This window comes from Ahaetulla prasina, chromosome 2 (genome assembly GCF_028640845.1).
Source record: "Ahaetulla prasina isolate Xishuangbanna chromosome 2, ASM2864084v1, whole genome shotgun sequence".
NCBI classification, from domain to species: Eukaryota; Metazoa; Chordata; class Lepidosauria; order Squamata; family Colubridae; genus Ahaetulla; species Ahaetulla prasina.
In genome coordinates this window covers 75,637,894-75,664,310 of record NC_080540.1, presented here as the reverse complement: position 1 = coordinate 75,664,310, position 26,417 = coordinate 75,637,894, and the positions used below count along the sequence as shown (strand labels likewise).

At 35.4% G+C, this 26,417-nt stretch overlaps 1 protein-coding gene across 1 annotated transcript in view; it reads left to right on the top strand.

Moving 5' to 3' along the window:
• The window catches only part of DOCK3 (dedicator of cytokinesis 3), a 167,453-nt gene that overhangs the window by 75,635 nt on the left and 65,401 nt on the right, over positions 1–26,417 (top strand). The window contains exons 21-32 of the mRNA XM_058167839.1: positions 1,009–1,109; positions 1,786–1,867; positions 3,083–3,253; positions 9,187–9,379; positions 11,488–11,615; positions 13,148–13,294; positions 14,716–14,814; positions 18,207–18,301; positions 19,618–19,693; positions 20,944–21,044; positions 21,219–21,277; positions 21,721–21,869. Of these exons, the coding sequence (XP_058023822.1) occupies positions 1,009–1,109; positions 1,786–1,867; positions 3,083–3,253; positions 9,187–9,379; positions 11,488–11,615; positions 13,148–13,294; positions 14,716–14,814; positions 18,207–18,301; positions 19,618–19,693; positions 20,944–21,044; positions 21,219–21,277; positions 21,721–21,869 (1,401 nt within the window). The remainder of the gene's footprint in view (positions 1–1,008; positions 1,110–1,785; positions 1,868–3,082; positions 3,254–9,186; positions 9,380–11,487; positions 11,616–13,147; positions 13,295–14,715; positions 14,815–18,206; positions 18,302–19,617; positions 19,694–20,943; positions 21,045–21,218; positions 21,278–21,720; positions 21,870–26,417) is intronic.

Sequence of the window (26,417 nt, the reverse complement as noted above, 5' to 3'; positions counted from 1 at the left end):
ACTATTGACATCACCCCATTCCTAAGAGGTCTCTAAGGGGCGCGCATAAGAGCACCAGTGTGCCTACCGTTCCTGTCCTAATGTTCCCTTTGATTGTATCCAATTCGTATGGTTATTTCATGCTTATACTTATATATACTGTTGTGTTTGACAAATAAATAAAATAAAATAAAAATAAATGTTTGAGTGTTCAGCTACTATTGGAAATGTTAGAATAGTTGCAGATTATTTTGTTCTTAAATGTTTGATATTCTCATGATTTTCTGTAATTTAAATTTACCGATTTGGGCCATCTGATGGTGAAGTTTATACACCAACTACAGTCATACTGTTCTGTATGGCAATATACAAATAGCCTACATACCTTTAAGAAACATATTTATCTTGAGGTAATGATTAAACTAAGAATTCATTTTAATTTGAGAACTGATTCTATTGTTTTTATATTTGGCTGCCTAAATTGGGATTAAAGAATCGTTTTTGATTGTTAAAGGCTAGAAATCAAACAACCTTGAAAATTTGCAAATTACTTTATTGTATGTTTTGGCCATCCGATTTTAAGGACAAGGCAGAATATAAGACTTGCTATTTCATTTTCCATGATTAAAATCTAGGAGAGCCAACAAGAATTTGTTTAGAAGATACTCTTAAAATATTCTTAATTGATCTGTGTTTTAAATTCTATGGCTATTGTTTACTTAATATTCAACAGGAAAAAGTTTATATGTGTGGAGCAAGCAACCGTCACCACTTTTTCAAAATAGCTGTATTTTTTTCTCAGAATTGTGCAGAAAGATTGAAATATAATCATTCCTTACAAGGATTTTAGTAATGGCAAGGTCTAATAAAAGGAATTTCACATAAAGTCATAGTGACATTCACATAAAGTCATAGTGGCATATACATAAAATTTAAAAAGGGATAGGATGATTAAAATTCAATGTTAAAAGTTAATTGAAACATACCCAGTTCCAGCAAAGTATATATTTTTTTGTCTTTCTTTTTCAGGTTTTTATTATAAATCTCTTGCGTGATAGCAAATATTTTCATTTTCGACCTGTAATGGACACTTATATTCAGAAGCACTTTGCAGGAGCTTTGGCATATAAGTAAGTCATCGCTTTATTAAGTAAATGTTAATATCAATGCAGTAATTTTTAGAATAGAATAGAATAGAATAGAATTTTTATTGGCCAAGTGTAATTGGACACACAAGGAATTTGTCTTGGTGCATATGCTCTCAGTGTACATAAAAGAAAAGATACGTTCATCAAGGTACAACATTTACAACACAATTGATGGTCAATATATCAATATAAATCATAAGGATTGCCAGCAACAAGTTATAGTCATACAGTCATAAGTGGAAAGAGATTGGTGATGGGAACTATGAGACGATTAATAGTAGTGCAGATTTAGGAAAGGATATTCATTTGCTTGGGTTTTTGTATCTATTAAGTTCTCACAGAGAATATTTTATAGAATCAGCATAATAAAGGGGTAAAAATGGAGCAAAATTATAGTCACTGAAAGTTCAATGATTATAGATCAAAACTGCTGCTAAACCATCATTTGTTTATTTAATTTATTGTAGCATACATGTATACACACACACATTTATATATACAAACATATACAAACATATACACACACACATACACCCACATGTAGCATATAAATAGAGAGATGTAAGCATAGATATAGATATTAATATATTTCAGAAAAATCTGTCACTTTGAGCTTCTCTCCTACTGAAATGTCTGTCAATGTGGTTTTTTTATTCAGAGAACTCATCCGTTGTTTGAAATGGTATATGGATCGATCAGCTGAACTAGTACGACAGGATCATATTCAAGAAGCAATGCGGGTATGGTTTCTATGTGAAGATCACTCAGTTTAAAAAATAAAATATTATTTCTCTTCTAAGGGCAAAACTTAACTAGGAATGAAAATTAAATAATATATTATTTAATGAGGTTTTTCCCAGTGATTTACAGCAATATTGATTTTCAGTGGTGCTATTTAGAATTAAATGCTTGCCTCCAAATATTAAGAAGGTGTAGATGAAAAATGGAGTTACAAATCAGATTTATTGTGGTTAAGTCAGTGAATTAATTTAAATCTGGAGAAAAACACTGGATAAAAATGTACTCACTCATCAACAATGGAACTGGATGGTTTGCTAAAAGGTGCAATTTCTCCTCAAACATAGAGCTAACAGTTGGATTCCTCCAGGGGTGAAATGTTCCCGGATCAGACCAGATCCCATGATCTGGTAGCGATCGTGGCCAGTAGTTCAGTGATCTGGTAGTTATGGCAGAGCAAAGCTCCACCCACCTGCCTGGGTGTCATTACTTCCTGGTTTTAACCAGGAAGTAATGTGTTTTTTATTTTCTGTGCATGCACAAGTTTTGTGCATGTGCAGAAGGTCTATGTGCGCATGTGATAGCACACGCAGCACGTGCACTTCCGAACCGGTAAGGAAGGTAAGTAGATTTCACCCCTGGATTCCTCCATGTTATTTCTCACATGAGATTAATAATGTATTCATCATTAAAATTAAGCAAAAATATTAATATTAATGTCCAAACTTGGAAAACAAATTTAAAACACTGAATAACTTTTTTGCACTACAATACTGTCCGGATCTTTTCAAGTTTTTCTTTAAAAATATTACTCTATTTTGTCTATTTGGTTCATCCTTTATATATGTAAATATTACATTATTGCTATCTCCTACCAAAGATAAAGAAAACTAGGCCATAATTTGCCAAATAACAATACATTGTATGTTTTTCTTTTGCAAAAACTTTAAACCTACAATTTTTACAAATAGCTTTCTTGAAGGAGAATGCCAAGTTTTGATTTATTTTATTGGTTTTTAACTAAATAAATATAGATTCGCCCACCACTCAGAGTCGCTTCAAACTCTGAGATGGGCAGCAAATAAGTTTAATAATAATAGAAGTATCCTTCACATAAAGGATAAGAATTTGAATATTAATAACGTACTTAATTTTTCCCCTCTGACTTTATAAATCCCTTGTTCTTTTTTTTCTTGACTTCCTTCCTGTTTCTTAAGGCGTTGGAATATCTTTTCAAGTTTATTATTCAGTCTCGGATCCTTTACTCCAGAGCTACTTGTGGAATGGAGGAGGAACAATTTAGAATCAGCATCCAAGAACTTTTCCAGTCCATCAGATTTGTACTCAGCTTGGACAGCAGAAGCTCTGAGACTCTCATCTTTACACAGGTTATAAATATCTACAGTTCTATTTTGTGTGTTTCATTGTTGCCTTTGTAAATTAATAGAATTACTTAACCAAGTACCAAAACTGTTCAGAAGAAAATAACTAATTGATTATGAAAATACTAGCAAACCATAAAACAATCCTTCTGCAATTCTATCAGTTTTTCAGTTTTCTGCTAATTTATTTTACTGGACATATATGCTGTTTCAATCATATATTGAAACCGGGCCGCGGTGTTTAATAACAGGCTGTCTTACACGGGCCGCCGTGTGGCTCAGGCTGTAAGACAGCCTGTTATTAAACACAGCTGCTTGCAATTACTGCAGGCTCGAGTCCCACCAGGCCCAAGGTTGACTCAGCCTTCCATCCTTTATAAGGTAGGTAAAATGAGGACCCAGATTGTTGGGGGGGCAATAAGTTGACTTTGTATATAAATATACAAATAGGATGAGACTATTGCCTTACACAATGTATGCCGCCCTGAGTCTTCGGAGAAGGGCGGGATATAAATGTAAATTTTAAAAAAGTATGTCTTTGAGTGATACAAATAGTAATGAAATTAAAAACGTAGCTATATTTCAATATAAATCACCAAGTTTCTGAGAAACAACTACAATCCATATTTACATTTAACCATCAGGTGTGACAAAAATTACTCCACAGCCTGTGAAAGCCAACTGGAACAATTTCACTTTCAGATCTCAAAGGACAGGCAGAGATTACTGGGAGAAGGTGGTTCCTAGATGCCCAACCCTGAACCATGAAGCATTTAAAGGTGACAATCAACATCTTGGATTGCACTCAGGACAATACTGATAAGCAGTGTAGCTCTCAAAGCAGACATATTCCTTGGGTAGACCATTAGGCATCCAAAACTTCTTGAGTTGCTTTATTGTGAAGCAATTGAAATTTGTGGTCTTCAGTGGCCACCTTATGCAATAATTTAATAATTTAATTGAGAAGAAACCAAGGGTTAAGTGACTATGAGCAAAGCCTACTAATGTAGGAAAGACTGTAATTGTTACACAAAATGAACCTCTATAATAGCTCTTCATAACCACAGCTGCCATCTGCTCTTGAGCTGTAGCCCCAGATTATGAATTAACACTGAAGGAGAAGCACAGCCCCATCCAGAGTCAGAGATAGAATACCTTTGGAATTGGAGGTCTTCTATACTAAAAGCTATTTCCCCTTGTTGACATTGAATCAGACTCTGTTTATTCCCATCCAAACTTTTATGGCTTCCAAGCTCTAGGATAAAACCTTAGTCATATCTTCTATTTGTCTGGAGTCAAGATACTCAATTGAATATCATCTGCACACCAATGCTACCTGTTTTGTGTTATTGGATGACCATTACCATTAGCTTCATGTAGATGTTAAGTAGGGAGAATACAAGGTGTCAACTTCTGCGGCACATCACAACAGAGAGTCCCATCACCAATGTCTGGAGCTGCTCATTTAAGAAGAACTAATACAAAGCAGTGCCACTTACTCCTAACCTTTACAGGTGGTCCAGGAAAATATTATGCTCAATGGTGTCAAACCAACTAAGAGAACACACATAATCTGAAGGATTACACCCATATCCCACTCTTGCCACAGGATGACAGAAAAGTAATCAGTGTGGATTCAGTTTCATGTCTGGGCCTGACTCATCATGAAAAGGGTTCTGATAATCTGTGTCCTCCAGCACTTTCTGCAACTGCAAACTATAAAGAAACCTAACGACTTTTCCAGGGAAGAAAAGATTGGAGACTAAGTAATAGTTATCTAAAGTTACCAGGGCAACCTATATTTTACTGAGATGTTGCATACCTTCACAAAGAAACATTCAACGCAATTCAATTTTATAAACATTTTCTATAAAGATTTTACCAGCAAAGTAATAGTTGGTTCAGTAAAAAGTCCCAAGCAAGTGAGGTTTTTAAGATATTCAGTTGCTGCCCATTAAATAATATGAATTCCAAGCTTATTCATATGTCTAAGAAGTATCTAATATTGTTGCATATTTGTGAAAGAAATAAATCTGAAGAATCTAGTAAAAATAATAGTTCTATAAAGAAAACAAAATTTTGATAGCAGTGTTTTCTAAGCATTAACTTTAATTTTTCACCTCTGGCACAGTACTTAAGAAGATTATATATTCATTTAAAATCTTCTTTAATATTTAATGCATCAAAAGTTTACCTTTTTTTGTTTCCCCACTTGCCACTGTGTTGTCCCTTAACCCTAATTGCCCCATAGGCCCCTCAGCCTGAAGGACAGGTGAGCGGAGCTGGGACATGTGCCCCACAAAAATGTGGTGGCATTGCAAGGCCGTCATTTAAATCTGTAAGTAATTATCCCCATATCCTGTACAACTTTTAATCATGGATGTATCTAATGAGTGTTTTTCCAGTCCATTTTTCTGCACAATGAACTAAAATATATTGCACATTTCAACGTTTGCAACTATAAAGCGATTTACAAAACACTGAACATTTAAATATTAGAGTTACTCTGTTGTTTGCATGAGTCACTTTGAATATGAGCACCAGTCATTAGAGAGAAATTATATTAGTTATGGCAAACTTTTGCACTATCTCTGGCAATTCAAAGAATATATATTAATAATGATAATAAAAAGTAACAAAAATCTCATAGAAGAATATTTACTAACTCAAATATTGAGTTTGGGTTATACTGTAAACAACTAAATATTCATGCAGCTGTCAGAGCCAATAATGAAAATAAAATTAATTTTGGCCTTATTTTTAATCTCTATTATGGTTTTTTTCATGGAAATAGCCAAGAACATTGTGTTCTCTCTAATTACAGGTCTTTTGATATCACCACCTCTGATATAACTGTCACTGGAAATAATAGCAATATTTAATAATTGCTGAATATTTCCCTGGCAAGAAATGGACTTATCTTAAAAATAAAGAAATTTTAAATAACAATGGTTGTCTGGTTAAGTATTTAATTATTATCTTTATTTATTCTTTCTATATTTCTTTGGATTGAGAACATTAATTCTAAAATACTCAGCAGAAGTCACCACCCATTTTTAATTTAACTACCAGTATAATGTATAAATAAAATAAAAAGAAATGAATAGCCAGAAAAGGGAAAATAATAAACTGTTTGCTCTGGCTTGCCAGGTGCTGATGGAGGATAAACCACTCATACTTATGAGCATCCACAGTGGGATACCTACAGACATATTTGCATCAGATATGATGACTTCATTGCATTATTACATTATTTGTGCAATGTTGTCAAGAAACATTGACAACCATTTTGGTATCATTAAGGCTCGTTGCAAATCCCACTGGTAGTACTGTTTCACCATAGAGAGAAATAGAATAACAGAGTTGGAAGGGACCTTGAAGGTCTTCTAGTCCAACCCCATGCCTAAGCAGGAAACTCCACTTCAGACAAATGGTCATCCAACATCTTCTTAAAAACTTCCAGTGTTGGAGCATTCTCAACTTCTGGAGGCAAGTTGTTCCACTGATTAATTGTTCTAATTTTTCCTTAGTTCTAAGTTGCTTCTCTCCTTGATTAGTTTCCACCCATTGCTTCTTGTCCTATCCTCAGGAGCTTTGGAGAATAGAGATATGTTACTTGTATCATATCGTACCATCTATCAAAAGATTTTCTGAGTGATGTGAGAGAATGAGTTGCTCACTTTTTCCATCATTAGATTTGGAATGGGGAATGGGGTTGCTGCTAGGAAACAAAGAGTTAATTCTTATATTTTTGAATGCTCCAATACTCACTCCTATCTATTGCACCCTGTATTGCAAATGGGCTTCCACACAAGATAACTATAATGGGTGTCCCAAAGGTGCTTTTTCAGGAGGCAACTGGACTTTCTTGTTTTTTCTTCTGAAGACATTACACTTCTCATCCAAGAAGTTTCTTCAGCTCTGACAGGACAGTGGGGAATGGAAGGATTTATATTCTTTGCAGACAGCTGTGGGGTCTGTGCACTAAAGCACCACATAAACCTCCAAGTGCTTCAACGACCCTCTAAAAGGATGCAAATGACCAGCTGTCTGCAAGGAATATAAATCCTTCCATTCCCCACTATCCTGTCAGAACTGAAGAAGCTTCCTGGATGAGAAGTGAAACATCTTCAAAAGAAAAAACAAGGAAGTCCAGTTTCCTCCTGAAAAAGCACCTTTGGGACAACCATGACCTGGATGACTGAGAATCTTTACAGACTTATAACTGGGGTGATAGGGAGGAGAAGTTTCAGCTCTATTGGACAAGTCTGATGTTTCTATCTTCTAACGTACTCCTGTTCTTCTTCCTTATCACCAACATTGAAATTGAGCTCAGAAATGCCTTTGATTTGAGACAATAGTTTTCTAAAACTAATCACTGTAATGATACTTCAGAAATTATTATAATAGGAAGGAAAGAGGGAGGACACTGTTGGAAAGTTAATATTTACTTCTAAAGCTCTCACCATACTTACCTCTCTCTCCCTAATGCAGTTAAAACAAGCTGTAGCATGACATGTAGCGAGAAATTTTGGGATGAGTGAGTCACTTGATTGAGTTGGGTGGCTATAGAAATTGAATAAATAAAAAATAAAATAATTACATGTTATATCTATCTGAATATCATATCTTTTATTTATTTATTTTATTAAATTTATTGACTGCCCATTTTACCACAAGGTACATGCATGCATGCATGTGACACAAAATGGGTGACTTGCTCATTGTTAATTTTGCCTTTGGCACTTGGTGAGTTGGTCCTTCCATTGATGATACACAGTTTGTGTCAATTTTCCAATAAGAAATGTGCTTTTTGGGCTGAAAAAAAATCTTATCCAGCACTAAAATAAGTCTTTTATTGAGTGGGTTTGTAATATGGAGGAAGCTACTGCTCTAAGAGACAGGAATTATTTTTTGCAGATTCTCCTTGCAACAACCCATGTTGCTTTAGGGTGTTCTCTCACTTTATAGCAGATCTACAATGGGGTACAGAAAAAGAGAATGAATAATTTGAAAATATGATTGCTATGACTCTTACGAACATCCTGTAAATTATGATTTGCTGATTGGTACTCAAGATTTAAACCTTTATTCTATCATATTCTGGAAGCCTTTATCAATTTTATGCAAGAACAAATGAACATAAAGCTGTTGAGGAATGCACGTTGTCATATTTTCAAATTCTGCTATTTTTATTATTTGCCATATATGGTGCATAATTACTGCTTTCTCAAACTTAAGTAAAAGGCCACAACATAATGTTGCAAGTGCAACAATACAAACAAGCAGTACATATTTTTAAAAGAAAATATTTTGAAGTATTATATTGGTTTGAAGGGGGAAATGTGATGACTCAGTGGTTAAGATGCTGGGCTTGTGGCAGCCCAGGTTTTGAGACCTGAGTGTCACGCAGGATGAGCTCCTGCCTCTCCCTGGCTCCTGCCAACCTAGCAGTTCAAAAGCATGCAAATGTGAACAGACAAGTAGGTACCTCTTCATTGGGAAGGGAACAGCGCTCCGTGACATCATGCTGGCCACATGACCACAGAAATATCTTTGGGGAGTGCTAGCTCAATGGCCTTGAAACAGAGATGAGCACTATCCCCTATAGTCAGGAACAACTAGCAGAGTAAAATCTGCAGAGGCTGTTTTGCTTTTTATATTGGTTTGTAGATGATCACAGTACTTACAGCTTTCTAATTTCATGAGGCATATGCTTCAGTATCTATAAGATATTGTAGTTTAGGGTTCCTTTGTATTATGAACCCATGTTACAATGCCATGATTCCCAATATCTCTTTCTGATACATACATACATACATACATACATACATACATACATACATACATACATACAGTTGCCAAATAAAACTGGTGATATTTGATTCTTCCATACTAACAGAGTTCACAAAAGTCTCATATTTCCTTTTTCTTTTTAGGCTGCTCTATTGAATTCTTTCCCTGCCATTTTTGACGAGCTATTGCAGATGTTCACAGTACAAGAAGTAGCAGAGTTTGTGAGAGGAACTCTTGGGAGCATGCCCAGTACAGTGCATATTGGACAATCTATGGATGTGGTTAAATTGCAATCTATAGCTCGTACAGTGGACAGTCGCTTATTTTCTTTCTCAGGTAACAGTTATAATATTAATCATTATAATATATCTCTTTACATACCCAGTATGAACAGAATTTGTTTTATGCCATTTTAGGAACATACATGAAACTATTTTAGGTTTCATATACTGTATCCCTAAAATAGCATAAAGCAATTTATATTTTGAAAGTTGATTCATTAGAATTAATGTACAAAAATTATATTGCATAGTGTTTCTGTTCTAACCAGCCACATCTTCTTTCAGATTATTACACTCCCTCTTTTTCTGTTTTCTTTGAACAACTTTGCATATCCTAAAGATTGATTTTGCTTTGAACTGTTTCACCTACTTTTGCTTCTGTCCTTTTTATGTACATGGGAGAAGATTGTCCTATAATTTTTGAATTTCCCTCATTCACCAATATTTTTCCTTTGTTTCTCAATGGGTGTATTTTGGTCAGTATCTTGAGTTTAGTAACAAATGGAGAGATTAGGAAATTAAGAAATAAAGTCAGAAATATTTTTTTAAATGTCCGTGCCCATTCTCTACAGAAGTATAGTATGGGGACATTGCATTCTCTTTAAATATTTGTACATTTTTACACCTATAATTTAAAAGAAAAAATAGATCCTGAAAACCTCTATATTAATATTCTTGTATTGCTGTAACACACCAAAATAAAGCCATCTCTTCATCATAGCTTTTACACTAATATCTATGGTCCTGTACTTAGAATAACCAGTTTTAGAAATACTTGAGATTTAGTTAGGGAACTGATGTCCATGTTTTTCTAATAAAGTGGTGGGCGTGCCTTATTCAGTTTATTTATGTAAAAGATTCATAAGGACCTCCCATCTTAAGAACTCAACTCTGGAAGGCTCACTACAGTGAAAAAAAAACCTGGCACTTCAATCATCCCCCTTGGATGCATCCAACAGAACCATCCACATGCTCCTATTTCATCCTATTCTAGCATTTTGGGAAGGGGTAGCTTTTTATGACCTTCCAAAAAACTAAAGTAATAGAAGCCTGTTGGATCTAGGGAGAAGGGTATTCTACAGGGCACAAGCTGCTATGAAAAAGGCATGCTTTCTTGTCCCATAAGATGACAGCATAACAGGATGGGACCTGTATCATGGTTACTATATCCATCCCAGTGGGGAATGGTCCCTGGCCCCATGACCAGTAGGACTTTAAAGGAAATTAAGCCAGTGCAGCTTGCACAACAGTAATTCAATATGAGTTCCAAACACTTCATGTGCTGCTGCATTCTGGCCAGTTGTAACTTCTCAGTGGTCTTCAAGGGCAATCCTGTTGCAATAGTCCAACCAGGAAGTTCTCAAGTGACTATTCCTCCCAGTCCAGGAATAGGTCCAAGTTGTGCAGAAGCCTACTATTTCCTTTGAATCTTAAGTGAACTGTTAGAACAAAAAAGAAGGGACACTGAAGTTCACATGCATATCTTACTTTTAGAATAATTTTAAAAATAATAAAGACAAAGGCAGTAAGAGCATTGTATAAATTCATTTAGGTTAATAATATATCCACACTAATAAATATCCAAGTATCCCTGATATTATTTTGAAGGAGAACATACATGTGAATGTCAGCATTTCACGGTATTTTATGCATATTTTATGAATATCAATGGTTAGAGATTTCATGTTACTTAGATACTTCCCTTTCCTTCATGTTTGTAGTCAGTATCTGTGTTGCCTGTTGTAATAATATCTCTTATGACAGTTGATAATATTGTAGGTTCATGACTTGACAATTTAGCTTCTGGGAAGCAATATTAAACAGTGAAGGAAAATAAGGCTGCCAGTAAAGATAATTTATGCATTTGATTTACTATATTACAAGTGATATATAACCTTTTACTACGTTTTGTAAATTAGCTATTCAGAATTAGCATTTGAATGAATAAAAATGGGTTTCCCTTAAAATCTGTTTCATAGAGGCCTCCAATTAAGCTGTTGTACTATTTATTAAAAGGCCAATTAAATTAATTTTATTTATTATGAATGGTAGCTCTTCAGTTTCTATATATATACTTGTGAATTAAAATGAGGCAGGCTTCTCATTCTAGTATTTTGAGTTCTCCTGTAAAATAATGTCAAGCCTCTGGTTTCCCATTCCTAGAATCTCGGCGAATCTTATTACCTGTGGTCCTTCATCATATTCATCTTCATCTGAGACAACAAAAAGAGTTGCTTATCTGCTCTGGAATTCTTAGCAGTATCTTCTCTATCATCAAAACTAGCTCCGTGGTAATCTATGTCTGTCATTCTGTCTTTCTATCATCTATCTGTCTATCTATTTATCTATCTATCTATCTATCTATCTATCTATCTGTCTGTCTATCTATCTATCTATCTATCTATCATTTATCTCTGAAGAATTCAAATGATATGTTATCTTTTGCAACATAGTATAGTTGTTTGTGACCATCAGTATAAAGGATTATTGAAACTATGCATGTTTTTTTAACATAAAGGACAGAGAATTGTGCATTAGTTATTATGCTTAACAAAGTTTTCAAACATTTACTTGAGAGAAGATATAGGCTGCTGGCCAGCCTATATAGAATTGTTCTACATCTTTAGCAGAATAATAAATATAATTAAAATTCTGTGTAACATAAAATCCAGACTATGGTATGTCTTAGGCTCTTAAATAATGTCCTATTTCCCCCAAAAAAATTATTCAACTTATTTTGTATAGATAGTACTGCTGAGCAAGAAAATAATAATGATAGCAATAACATTACATTGTTAAAATTGTTCATTTAATATATTCCCATCTACCTTCAAAGATGTTGGCTGTTTAAGTAGAAACTTTAGCACTGATGTACATATTCTGATAATAGATTTGGACTATAATATCTTAAAGACAGTATCAAACATACCCAAAGGAAGTTTAACATCCTTCAAAAATATTATATTTGATAATATTCTAAAAGGGAGAACTGGACATAATTCTAATCATAGAGTTTTGTTTGTGAACAGGACTGAATGCAAAATATTAAGGTACTAAATTAATTATCTTTAATCAGGTAATAGATTATTATAAGAACATTTGATCTAGGAGTAAAAAATATCAATTATTGTAGATTCAAATAAATATGGTATTAAAAAAAAGAAGGGGGGGGCTTTATTATGAGTTCTGAGCAGAAAATTTGATGGAATCTCTGACTTCTTGGGATGCTCTATAAGACCATAGGATTGCATCATTATGGGTTTTAAAGATAAGAATGACTATTGGGCACTAAGCCTAGAATGAAATGGGTTACCATGCATTTTTATATTTTAACCATCCTGACAGTATGTAAATGAAGACTCAATCATCCAGGCCAAAAGTATCTAAAAAGGTTAAATCATGTTAACTGGATGAAAGTTTGTTCTAGTTGACATGATTTAACCTTTTTAGATATCCTGACTTGGGTAATACTTTTTTTTCTCTCATTCTCCTTTCTTGTGTTTTATATCCTTTAGTGGAAGTCTTGAAAGCAGGTTCTAGCAAAACCTAGTGCAATTTTTATAATTTCCTCTAGGAGCATTTTATTAGTTAAAAAGTAGATAAAAGCAAACTAAAAACTAGTAATATAATAATAAAACTAAGTGGCTCTATTTTCATGGTTTCCCTAAGCCATGAAAACAAATTGTCATTGTCCTATAGTCCATCTTATCTTCTAGCTTATAATCCTAATAGATAAATGAATGAACAGGCAGCCAAAAGCAAGTTCAACAATTTTCATTTACATTTTATAAAATGTTAACTCTTTATGTTCTGTTTACCATAGGAGACAGATGTAATTGAGGAGGTAGAAATGATGGTGGAGAGCCTCCTGGATGTACTATTACAAACTCTTCTGACTATTATGAGTAAATCACAATCTCAGGAGGCGGTAAGAGGGCAGCGTTGTCCACAATGCACAGCTGAAATCACTGTTAGTAACTAACCATCAAGTTTTATTTCCTGCTTATCTAGCCTGCTCCCTTTTCCTATCCTCTCATCTCTAGTTTACTACATTTTTCATTCATTCATTCATTTTTCTGTGTGTTACAAAACTAAAAATAACTGTCCTGAACTGTCAGGGTGAAGCTAAGAACTTCAGCCATACTGCTGTAAGTTTATTTATTAATAAACTGTTAGTTTATTTATTAATAAACCTATTATTCTAGGTTATGTTTTTAATTATTTCTAAGGCATTTAGAAAGTATAAAGCTATAGTAGTAAATAGTAAAATAATTAGTGGGTACTTAATTTAAAAAACCCTAAACAACTGGAATCTTATATCATATTATAAATTGGATAGGAGAGAGAGAGAGAGAGAGGGAGAGAATAGCACAAAATCTCATCCTTTAATCCTTTAATTATTCTGTTTTCCATTTTTTATTTGATTTGGTGGCTATTTGCCAGCCTACATGGGTGAACTAGACAGTTTACTATGTAACCTACATTTACTTTATTGTAAGGCTGTATAAGGGGACGCGGTGGCTCAGGGGCTAGGACGTTGAGCTTGTCGATCGAAAGGTCGGCAGCTCAGTGGTTCGAATCCCTAGTGCTGCCGTGTAATGGGGTGAGTTCCCGTTACTTGTCCCAGCTTCTGCCAACTGCTAGCAGTTCGAAAGCACGTAAAAAATGCAAGTAGAAAAAATAGGGACCACCTTTGGTGGGAAGGTAACAGCGTTCCGTGCGTCTTTGGCGTTGAGTCATGCCGGCCACATGACCACGGAGACGTCTTCGGACAGCGCTGCCTCTTTGGCTTTAAAACGGAGATGAGCACCGCCCCCTAGAGTCGGCAATGACTAGCACGTATGTGCGAGGGGAACCTTTACTTTTTAAGGCTGTATTAACAAAATCTTGCAAGTTTGAAAGTACAGACTTCCAATTGCCACTTTTAACTGCTTGATTCATTAGGGCAGATCCTTTCTAAGTTTCTTTCTCTAACTGTTGCCTAACTGTTTCCTTCTCCATTCCCCAAGATATACTCATATACCAATGGTGGTATTCAAGTAATTTAACAACCGGTTCTCTGCCCTAATGATTTCTTCCAACAACCAGTTTGCCAAACTGTTCAGAAAGTTAACAACCGGTTCTCCCGAAGTGGTGCGAACTGGCTGAATCCCACCACTGCCATATATCATTATGCGTCTCTTTACATAAACACTTTCTACATAGTAGGAATTTATTTAAAAAGTACAGATATGAGAAGAGGAATGGAGATAATTTTATAGAATTTTATTTCATAAATACCACACCATTTTCAGTCCCTATACCTTTTTCCTGTACCTCAAAGTTAATTTTTTTACTTAGACTTGTGAATATGATTATTCCGCTAAAATAATTATTCTTTGAAATTAATAGGGGGAATATGTATCCTGTCTTTTGTCTCTACTTCGTCAGATGTCAGACACTCATTTTCAACATCTTCTGGAAAATTTCCAGAGTAAAGATGAGCTAAAGGTAAGATTATAAACGCAGTCTAGTTATATTTCCCATCTGTGTTTTTGTGCTGATGTATGTTTTGTAGTTCTGGAATGCTGAGAATAATCCCAGTTATATAGAGGTTTGTTCTTCTTTTGTCACAAATTCAAATCCATTCCATATTCTTTATTTTATCCTGTATATTTGATTGGGAATTGAGTCTATTGCACTCAATAGATATTTAAATTGCAGCTGACCCAGATGCATACTGAGGTTGCAAATCAATTAGCAGTTAAATCTTCCTGTGTCACCTGACATGCATATTTTTTTAAAATAATTGAATCATTTAATAGCAATAGCACTTAGACTTATATACCACTTCACAGTGCTTTATAGCCCTCTCTAAGTGGTTTACAGAATCAGCATATTGCCCCCCAAAATATGGGTCCTCATTTTACCAACCTCGGAAGGGAAGGTTGAGTCAACCTTGAGCCTGGTGAGATTCGAACTGCCAAACTGCTGGTAATTGGTAGTCAGCAGAAGTAGCCTGCAGTACTGCACTCTAACCACCACAGCTTTTAGATTCAATAGTGTTGAATCTAATTATACTTACTGTACTTAAACTAGAATCTATTTGATAAAATACGCATGCTTATGCTGCTTTTGTATAGATATTATTTTATTGATCTGTACCATCTGTACGGTAAGTGGGAGGGGCAGATATGGCAGAGGCAGGGGGCCGTATCGTTCTTCGGGAGCACGTGTTCGATGTTTACAAGCGATCACGTGCTTCAGCCCCTCAGTCCTCAATCGTTCCCTGGATGGTCAAGACCCTCAGAGCTTGGGTCTTCGGCTGATGCTTTGCAATGCCCGGTCCGTGGTTAATAAGGCTCCCCTGATTTGTGACCTTATTCAGAGGGAGTCCGCGGACTTTATGGGCATTACGGAGACCTGGTTGGGCACAGAAGGGGGTGTACCCCTGGTTGAACTGTGCCCTCCGGGTTTCTGTGCATTCCATCAACCAAGGCCCAAGGTAGGGGTGGGGGGATGGCGGTTGTGATTAAAGAAAGTCTGGAGCCGAGGGAGTCCACTGTTCCTCAGATAGCTGGTTGTGAATCCCTCCTTGTGAAGTGGGGCCATCGGAATCAGATGGGGCTGTTGATCACGTACCTGGCTCCTTGCTGCGTGACTACAGCCCTACCTGAGCTACTAGAGGTGCTTGCTGGCGTGGCGGTTGAGATTCCCAGACTTTTGGTCTTGGGGAATTTCAACTTGCCATCGGCCGGCTTGTCGTCAACGGTGGTTCAGGAGTTCCAGGCCTCCATGACGGATTATTGTAATGCTCTCTACATGGGGCTGCCCTTGAGGTGCACCCGGAGACTACAGTTAGTCCAGAATGCGGCTGCGCGAGTAGTAACGGGAGCCGCTCGTAGCTCCCATGTGACACCACTGTTCCGTAGTCTGCACTGGCTTCCTGTGGTTTTTTGGGTGCGCTTGCTTCAAGATTTTGGTTACCATCTTTAAAGCGCTCCATGGCTTAGGACCCGGGTACTTACGAGACCGCCTGCTGTTACCCTTTGCCTCCCACCGACCCGCACGCTCTCACAGAGAGGGTCTCCTCAGGGTGCCGTCCGCCAAACAGTGTCGGCTGGCGGCCCCCAGGAGTAGGGCCTTCTCTGTGGGGGCAGTGACGCTCTGGAACGAACTTCCCCCTGGCCTGCGTCAAGTGCCTGATCTTCGGACCTTCCGTCGTGAGCTTAAAACATATTTATTCATTCAAGCGGGACTGGCATAATAGCATTGAATTTTAATTGGGTTTCTTAACATTTCTTAATATTTTAAAATTTAAAATTTAAATTTTTTAATTATCAGCCTTTATAATTTGCTTTGTTTTAAATGTTGTTTTAATTGTATATATTCTGTTTTATTTTGGCTGTACACTGCCCTGAGTCCTTCGGGAGAAGGGCGGTATAAAAATTTAATAAAATAAATAAATTTAATAAAATAAATAAAATTGATGCTTCATATTTTTGTTCTTTTGGTGTGTGTTTTCTGTTAATTGTAATTTCTATTCCAGCTATCAGTGAACTCCCCATAGAAAGAATGGGGAGAAAGAATGATTTAAAGTATTTTAAAATAAAATATGTATTAAATATTTAATAAGGTAAAGGTAAAGGTTCCCCTCGCACATACGTGCTAGTCATTGCCGACTCTAGGGGGCGGTGCTCATCTCCGTTTTAAAGCCAAAGAGCCAGCACTGTCAGAAGACGTCTCCATGGTCATGTGGCTGGCATGACTCAATGCCAAAGGCGCACGGAACGCTGTTACCTTCCCACCAAAGGTGGTCCCTATTTTTTCTACTTGCATTTTTTATGTGCTTTCGAACTGCTAGCAGTTGGCAGAAGCTGGGACAAGTATCGGGAGCTCACCCCATTACACGGCAGCACTAGGGATTCGAACCACTGAGCTGCCGACCTTTCGATCGACAAGCTCAACATCCTAGCCCCTGAGCCACCGCATCCCCTATTAAATATTTAAATATTTAATACTTTTTAACATATGAAGCAATATATTGATATTTTTAAAGGTTTTCAGTTTAATGTTGACTAAGTAACTTAAAAGAATTGTCCTTGAATATTTTAGTCTTGACAGATTTCCTATATGATTACTAACATAAAGATGGATATAGAACTTTTTAAGAGGAAAAACAATACAGACAGGAAGGTGGTAAAAAGTAGAGCTTATACTATTTAGAAGGTCCACCAACTGGTTCTTAAGTTCCTACATTGTCAAGAAGCTGTGGCCAAGGTTTCATGTTACTCTCCTAAACACTATTTATCATAAAGATTCATAATCTAGAAATTTGGAGTTTGATATTGTTAATATGCTGGTGACATTGAATTTTATGATACCAGTGAGTTTGAGGAGATCTGAATGTACTCCTAGTCAATATTAGACTGTTTTAAAAAAACAAATTATAAACTAATCCAGATACAGCACATATGCCCATTGTTATAGGATGACCGATATAAGGCAGCTTAGACTTTATTTTTTAAAAATATTATGTTCCCTTTGAAAAGAATAGTTAGCAATTTGGAGATGGTGGATTTCAAGGGGCATCTCATAGAATACATTTTCTTATCTTTGATTAGTGTGCAGCAGCTATGGCCTGAATATGATTCTGATAATCTCCAAAATTTTTCTTTTATCTTTTATTTCTGCCTTTGATTCAATTTTGAACAAATTCCTAGTTCCTAAAGCTTTCAAAGTAGATTGCCATGGCCTTGTTAGGGCTATTGGAGATAAATCTGTACGTAATTTTTCATCCTACTTTACAACTTACAACTTTTCTTTCACTTGTTTAAGGTGCATGTTTGCTTCAAGCTATATAGCTGGTAATGTTTTAACATTGTTTTCTCGGTTTTTACTAGGAATTTCTTCTAAAGATTTTCTGTGTGTTTCGAAATCTGATGAAGATGAGTGTCTTTCCTCGAGATTGGATGGTGATGAGATTACTCACCAGCAAGTGAGTACTGATTCATTTTAAAACAGTTGAATTTTACTAAAATCATGTACAATTTTTAAACAAATGAAGATTTTAAAAAATATTTTCAGCTCAACTAAATTTTTAAAGCACTTAGACCATTTTAGATATGTTCCAATTTTATTCTTCATTGAAACATACTGAGAACTGATTTTTTTCAATAATCTTATTAAAAAATTAAATAAAGAAATCTAATAATTGAAATAGAAAGAAAGAAGTAAAGAATGCAAAAGAAAGCAAAAGCAAAAGCAAAAGTTAATGCTAAGGTAGATTTCAAAAATCATTTTATTAGATATGCTATATTGACAGTATGGAATAGATATAAACTTATGTTGTATCAAAAATACCTTTATGGCTGCCACTTGAAGAAATACCTTATAGAAGAGAAAGGACAACTAAATATATATCATTAATTTATATTAATATATTGGAATTCTCCTATAATGTCCAATACCATTCTGACATCTTTTAATTATTTTTTTAGGGGAAAAAACTCCACATTGGTGACTGTGAATAAATTCTTGTAGAATTATTTTCAATTTATCTGCTAAAATCATTGTAAATAATTTATAACCATTTTTTAATAATATCAGTCTATAGGATGAGTGAATTGAGGATATAGCCATACTATATCTTTGACTTGCAATTGGTAGGCTGGCTGGAGCAGAAAAGTGGAATCATAATTTAATGAATCCTTTTCTCTTGAACATCTCATGCCTATAGCTACCAGAATGGGAAGAGTTGCTTGTCAAGGCAGAGAACTGGGGTGTTGTGGATGTATTTTCCGTCTTGGTAACCAACATTCTCCATGTCTAGGCTGTTTGAGACAGTTACCTATGTGGCAATACTTCATTGTTATTACAACAATTACAGACAGTTTATAAAATGAAAATAAATATCATGAAGAACAGCAACAAAAGCCCACAATATCAAGCCAGTATAATTCAGTTCTTAATAGTAGCTATGAATGAAACCAATAGATGCGGGAGAAGTTATTATTTAGAAGTTTAGTGTGGTGTTAGGCTGTCTTAAGACATGGAATAATTTAATTGGATAGATTTTTCAATAATGAATTGGAATTGGAATCTATTTACAGATTAGCTTTTCATAGGGCAAATTATTTGATAAGAATGTTTCAGGGTGCCTTCATGTTCCTGATACAATGGATTGGCAATTTTTAAAATTATATACTAACCACTATTTTTCAATAAATATAAAAGAACATGATTTTTGTTAAATTTAAATATTCTGCATATTCTGTAAACACTACTATAATATTGTTCCTTTCATTATTGTAGCGTGATAGTTACAACCGTACAGTATCTGTCTGCAGCACTACATAAGAATTTCACGGAAACGGATTTTGATTTTAAGGTATTTTTGAAATTTCTTTATACTGTTAAATTGTCAACATTGTATTTGTTTTGCTACTAAATGACAACTCATAAAGCATTTGCACCAAAGTCCTCCAAGAGTGTTCAGATCTTTAAAACAGAAAAAATTAAAAGAATGCAGATGGTCCTCATTTAATGACCACTCATTTAGTGACTATTCAAATGTATGGCAGCACTGAAAGAGCATACGTATAATTGGCCCTTGTACTTACAGCCATCACAGTATCCCTTTGCTCACATTATCCACATTTGCCACCTTCTTTGCCAGCTTCCTGCAAGCAAAATCAGTGGAAAAGCCAGCAGGAGGTTGCAAATTGTGGTAATGTAATGGCCTCAATTAATTACTGACAACAATTCATTTAACAATGGCTACCACAAGTACTAGAATTTGTGTTACTAAGCGGCACAGGCAATTGATTATGTGTATCTACTCAGAGAGATATTTTGGTGCAATGGTTAAGGCACCAGGCTAGAAACCAAGAGGCCATGTTGTAGTCCTGCCTTGGGCACAAGGGCAGCTGGGTGACTTTCTCTTAGCCCTAGGAAGGAAGAAATGGCATGAACACTTCTGAAAAACCTTGCCAAGAAAACTTGTCCAGGCAGTCTCAGATGATGGGACACAATTGAAAGGGGGGGCGGGAAGAATTCAGAAGTAAAGCCCAGTGAGTTTAGTAAACAAACTCCCAGGTAATGATGTAAAGAATTGCAATACAAGGTTTTTAGTTTAGAAATTTTGTTTATAAAACTTTAAAAATTCTTGACAGCATAGTCTCTGTGGAGTAATACATATGGGATTCCTCACCTCAGATAGCTAGAGTCTTTGCCTTTTGTGTGTGCATTTATAGAATTTTTATTATAATTCTATAATTCACTTTCAGAAATTCAGTTATAGAATTATATTATGATGAAGGTCTGCTATGCATTGTTTACTGATGTGTGTGAAAAAAGTGCCCATGACATATGTACAGTACTTACATACAGAATGGACCATGAAACTCCTATCATTATGTAATGACTGTATTTATTTGTTATAATCATTTGACTTGGGTGTTTTCTGAGCAGATATGCAGAACATAAAAATATCATTATAATAAATACATTGTCATTATTATTATTATTATCTCTGGTGCTTTTTAGAACAATCAATTTACATGTATTAAAGATATACTTTAAAAACTAAATTGTATATGAGTTTTCAGTTAGTTGCTTCATTGTTTTTCTATTTTCTAGGCCTGGAACTCTTATTTCAGCTTGTCAGTTTTATTTATCAACCAGCCCAGCCTCCAGATAGAAACATTTACTCCAGCTAAGCAGAAAAAGATTCTGGATAAGTAAGAATATATTAACTTAATTTTCATTCTCAAATGTTTGCTTTGAAAGTAAGGCAGTTGGTTTTTTCCTCTGGTTCTGTTTTTTATAAGATGTAGTCTAATAGTAATGCTGCCAAATCTTGTTTTACTTTAAAAATCCATTTCCCCCCCTTTGGATCTGTGTTTAATTTCCAGATATGGTGATATGCGTGTGATGATGGCATATGAGCTTTTTAGCATGTGGCAGAATCTGGGTAAGTTAATCTTTGAGTAAACTGAGATTTACTCAGTTTAAGATTTATATTTAATCTAATAATAACACAGTGCTGGCAATCTTTCATCCACTATTAAAGGAGCATTCAGAGCACCATAGGTACTGGATTATAACACACATTGGTACAACTTTTCTAGAAATCATTTTTATAAAACAGGAGAATCATTTTTCCTTTGGAACTAACTATCATTAGATGATCGTTACCTGTATACATACAAATTTCCAAGCATAATTTATTCTGTTCCTTTTTGGATTAATTGTTTATGGTAAGCATCTAGCTTGATTCATATCTGACTTTATTCCTTATCTTCAGTTATAGAATATTTTCAGTTAGCAGGGAAGGTAAACAAAAAAGAGCGGGAAATGGGATGCAGAGGAAATGGTATTAAATAACTGCTTGGTTTTATTGTTGTTGTTGTTCAGGGGAACATAAAATTCACTTTATTCCTGGAATGATCGGTCCTTTTCTGGGTGTCACACTTGTGCCACAGCTAGAGGTTCGCAACATTATGATCCCCATTTTTCATGACATGATGGACTGGGAACAGCGAAAAAATGGCAACTTTAAACAGGTAAAATGTCTCTTCAGTTCTTACAATGTTTATTTCTTACGTAAATGTTCATTTACCAAGTAGAAATAATAAGCGTTTTGCTCCCAAAGTATTAAGCATATTTCAATGACCTCAGGATACTGCAACTATTGTAAATAAATGCTGGTTGCCAAGTATTCATATTTTGACTATGGGGATGCTATGATGGTCATAAGTGCAAAGGGCTGGAAGTAAATCACTTTTTTCACCACCAATGGAACTTTGAATGGTTACTAAACAAATGATTGTAAGTCAAGAACTATGTATAGAATGTAGAGCCAAATTGCAAAAATTCTTCCCATTTGAGTGAGACTTTTTCCAATCCCATTCTCTATTTTACTATTTCCCACTCACATTGTTCTGAATTTTGTTCAACTGTACAATAAATCCAGACTGTGAGTTTTGCTATTTCTCTTTTCAAGCTCTAATCTTAAAAAGGAAAAAAGATCCTGTCTCTTTAATTTTTATTTTTGTTAAGACTAAATAGTGGGTTTAAATTTAGAATATATTCTGTCTCTGGGAAAAAAATGCAAGAGAAACCATTCTTCTTTATGTTCTCTGTATATCACACAAATATTTCTGCATTACAGAAAACAATTGCACTAAAGTTATTTATGGAGACTTTGATTTATGTAGGATACTTATAGGAGAGAACCTTATAGAATCATAGGACTGAAGAGATCCAGTCCTATACCCAGAGCAGGAATTCTCATACTATACAACACAATTCCAAGCCTTGCTTGAAAACCTCCAGTGATAGAGTACCCAAAACTCCAAAAAACTAAATAGCTACTACTACTGCTAAATAGCTCTAAGTAAAGAATATATTAATTTAGAGTTTGGATCCCCTCTGTAAAGCATCCATTCATTACTTCTTGTCCCACCCTCAGGAGCCATAGCTCCTAGCTTCCCTGGGATGGCCCTTTTAGTATTTGAAGACTGCTATGTCTTTTCTTCTTAAAGCTAAACATAACCTATTGATTTAAGCATTCTTCTTGGGTTTAGTTTCCAAGCTCCTTGTCATCTTTGTCACTCTTTGTGCTTTTTCTGGGTCCTCATCATCTTTGAATTAAGGCAATCAATATCCCATATCCCCAGTATAGTCTGGTAGATGCAGCATGGAGCAGAATTATCACTTCTCATGATCTTGACTCTGTAGTTCTGTTAATGTTGCCCAAGAGTGAAGTAGGTGTTTTAGCATCAGCATCACACTACTGGCTCAAGTACTAGACCTACCTGATCCATCTCCTAAGTATTATTACTAAGCCATTGTTAGTAATCATTTAACATCTCCTACCTATGTGTAGAATTTACATTTCTCAACATTGAACTGTGTTTTGTTGGATATGGACTAATGTTCAAAACTACCAAGATCCTTTGGAATACTGGGTCTGTTTTCTAATGTGTTAGCAATCCTCACCTTTGCATCATCTGCATTTTTTTTGTACTCCTTCTAGTTCCTCATCTAAGTAGTCAAGATCTTCCACAGGATACTTACCTCTCCATGTTGGCATAAAAGCATTTAAGGATCACATGCTGAGTCTGATTCTTCAGTCAGCTATAAATCCTTCTGCTAGTGGGATTATCCATCCCACATTATTTCATTTTAACAAGGAAATGGGTATGTTCAATATTATCAAATACCATTCTGGAAGCTAAGTACACTATATTCACAGACTTTTCCTGGTCTACTAAATTAATCACTTCATCAAATAATGCAATAAGATTTGTCTGGTATTACCTAGTTTTAACAAAACCATGCTGGCTTCTAGTAATCATTTTGTTCCTCTCTGGGTGCCTACAAAGCCACTGTTTAATTATCTTTTCTAGAATTTCTCATTTACTGATGTCAACTTAACCGATTTATAGTTTCCTGAATCAATGTTTTCCTTCTTTTTAAGAAAATGGAACATTTGCTCTTCTACAATCTTCTGGCATTTCTTCCAGAACAAACTTTGTTTTAATCCTTTAATAGTTTTCAAAGATTACAATCAGTGTTCTGAAATTACATATGCTAATTTCGCAACACCCTGGGATATAATCCATCCAGTTCCAGGCCCTTAAATTTATTCAAAATTACTTTTTTTTTTTTTACCAATACTTTATTATGATCTTTCTCTTTTTATCCCAACACCCAATGCAGCTTCTGACAGTTTGGACCAGTCCTCTTTTCTTTTGCAAAACTAAAGATGCAAAATAGGAATTAAGCGGTTCAGCCATCTCCATTGCCCTTTCTTAGTATGATAATGATTGTGATTTGGATATCAACTTGTTTTATAGGAGGCCTTCAAACTGCACATCAAGTGAAAACCAGAAGTGTAGCCTCACAAATCTATGATTTTCAGTCTCAGATTCCAAAGTAGGGATATGCACAAAGCAGAAATTTGTTTTGTTTTAATCCAGAACAAATTATTGTACTCCAAAAGTCTTTGTTGAATAATCCTGAATTGGCTTTGTTTTCGTGGAAACACCATCAAGCACATTTTTCATGAAAGAAAATTCAGAAGGATTTTGGGAGAATGTTACAGTGATCTTATGGGATGAATGGCAAGGCTGATTCATGACATCTTTCTTCTGACTCCCTTTCAGCAACTTTCCATGCAGCCAACCCATTCCATAGTCTTTTTAGCCTATTTCCTGCTGTGCATTCCCTAAGCTCCCACAGATATCTCAGGATATCATATTCCACAGCTGCCCATCCCAATCTTTTTAGTAGTTCCTTCTTTGCTTACGCTGAATCAACAAAGCATTATTCCTTGCTGCCTTCCCTTAGCTGCACCATAGTCCCAGATCAACATATCCCTCCAGACAGCCTATGCATAATCTTCCAAGCACTTTGTTTTTCTCCCTGTCTATAGCTGTCATTGATATACTGGCCTATTTACTTGTTCCTTAATTGCAAGGCTTCCTTACTGTAGTAAGGACAGCCTCACAACATAGCATATCCCACTAGCCCACTTGTTCTCCACTTTCCAATACTTTCCCTTCCCTCCATTTCCTACTTTCTCTCAACTGCTGCTATGAATGTCCTTATTTTTTTACTGTTCTTATAATCCCACATATGCTTTTGTATGGAACAACTACAGTCCCATCTATGTGTTTCCTTCTATATATAGACCAACATTTCCTAAACACATAGTTCACGCACAGACCAAGCAATCTTACAAGTCTTCAGGAATATTTCATACATTGCTATTGGCAAATATTTCAACTTTCAGATGTGACCCTCAATCTGCAATTATACTATTTTGATGTAATCTGTTTTCATAGTCTGATTGACTTTCAGTTGTACTATAAGCAATGTTCTTGGTTTTGCTTAAATTTTTGTCCGTGTCTTTAAATAACTCCAGGATTTTCTTCCTTGCTCTCATTTCATATTATTAATCTGAATTATATTCCTGTTTCTGTAGCACTGTCTGCCAAAAAACTGGAATCCACTATGTGCTATAGGGATGGGTAGCTCATTTGAATCTGCTTCCGTTTTTGCTTCTGAACTGTTATGCTTTTTCTTGATAATGCATTATTGGATACCTATTTTTTCAAAAGAAGAAAAAAATATTCAGAATGACTATTTCAGATGGCTCATTCCTCTTAATTGAAAGTCAAGCAACAACCTGCTCCTGCCATAGAAACCATCACCTACAATACCAGTATTCAAGAAATTGGAAACCCTTAATAATGTATAGAGATATAGATTTTGTTTTCTAAAGTGATAGCTTCAGTTATAGTTGAGACTTTCCCAGGAAATTTTAGCCAGAAACTTTTATCAGCTGAAAAAGAGAGCTAAATACTGGATATTAGGTAAAAGAAACATTACTTCTCAGCTTCTTTGGAATTTTCTAGTGCTGACTATGAAGCTTGCATATTGCATTATCAGTGGTTTCTCAGGAGGTTTCTTTTGAGATGGAAAGCATTTATTTTTCAAAAGATTATAAACATGCTGTACTGTAATGATCTTGGCCAGATCAATAGCTTTCTATCCTTATGTTTAGCACAAACTAGCAAGTCTGTCCCAAAGGATACATTTCAAAATGGAAAACCTTTCTTTTGATGGAGGTTTAATACACATACTTTGACAGTGATGTGTTGAATAGGGTAAAGGAACTAAGAACTACAAGATAGAAGATGAGCTTTTCATTTCAACCACAGCATTCCTATGTATGTCCTGGTTCTAGTTTCCAGATGCCAAAAAAGTTTGGTCAGTCTTCACATCAGAGTCATCTTATTTTTCTACCTGCAGGGCTTGAAGTCTTCTTTTGCCTCCTCAAAATTCAAGAGGGCTCCCCACAGCAAATCAACAGAGTTGTAAGCAATATTTTTTATTATGACGTAGTCCCATCCCAAAAATAAGATTCTCATTCATTTCAATCATAGACGATGGTATTCTGCGTATCAGTGACCCATATTACACCAGGCAAGTACATATCTAAGTGAGCTGATAGAGAAGACGGACAGGAGTTTCCCGGGATAGTTCGACAGAGGGAAAAGAGAATAGTGACCAGGATGCTTTGTGTGCTGAGATGTGGGATC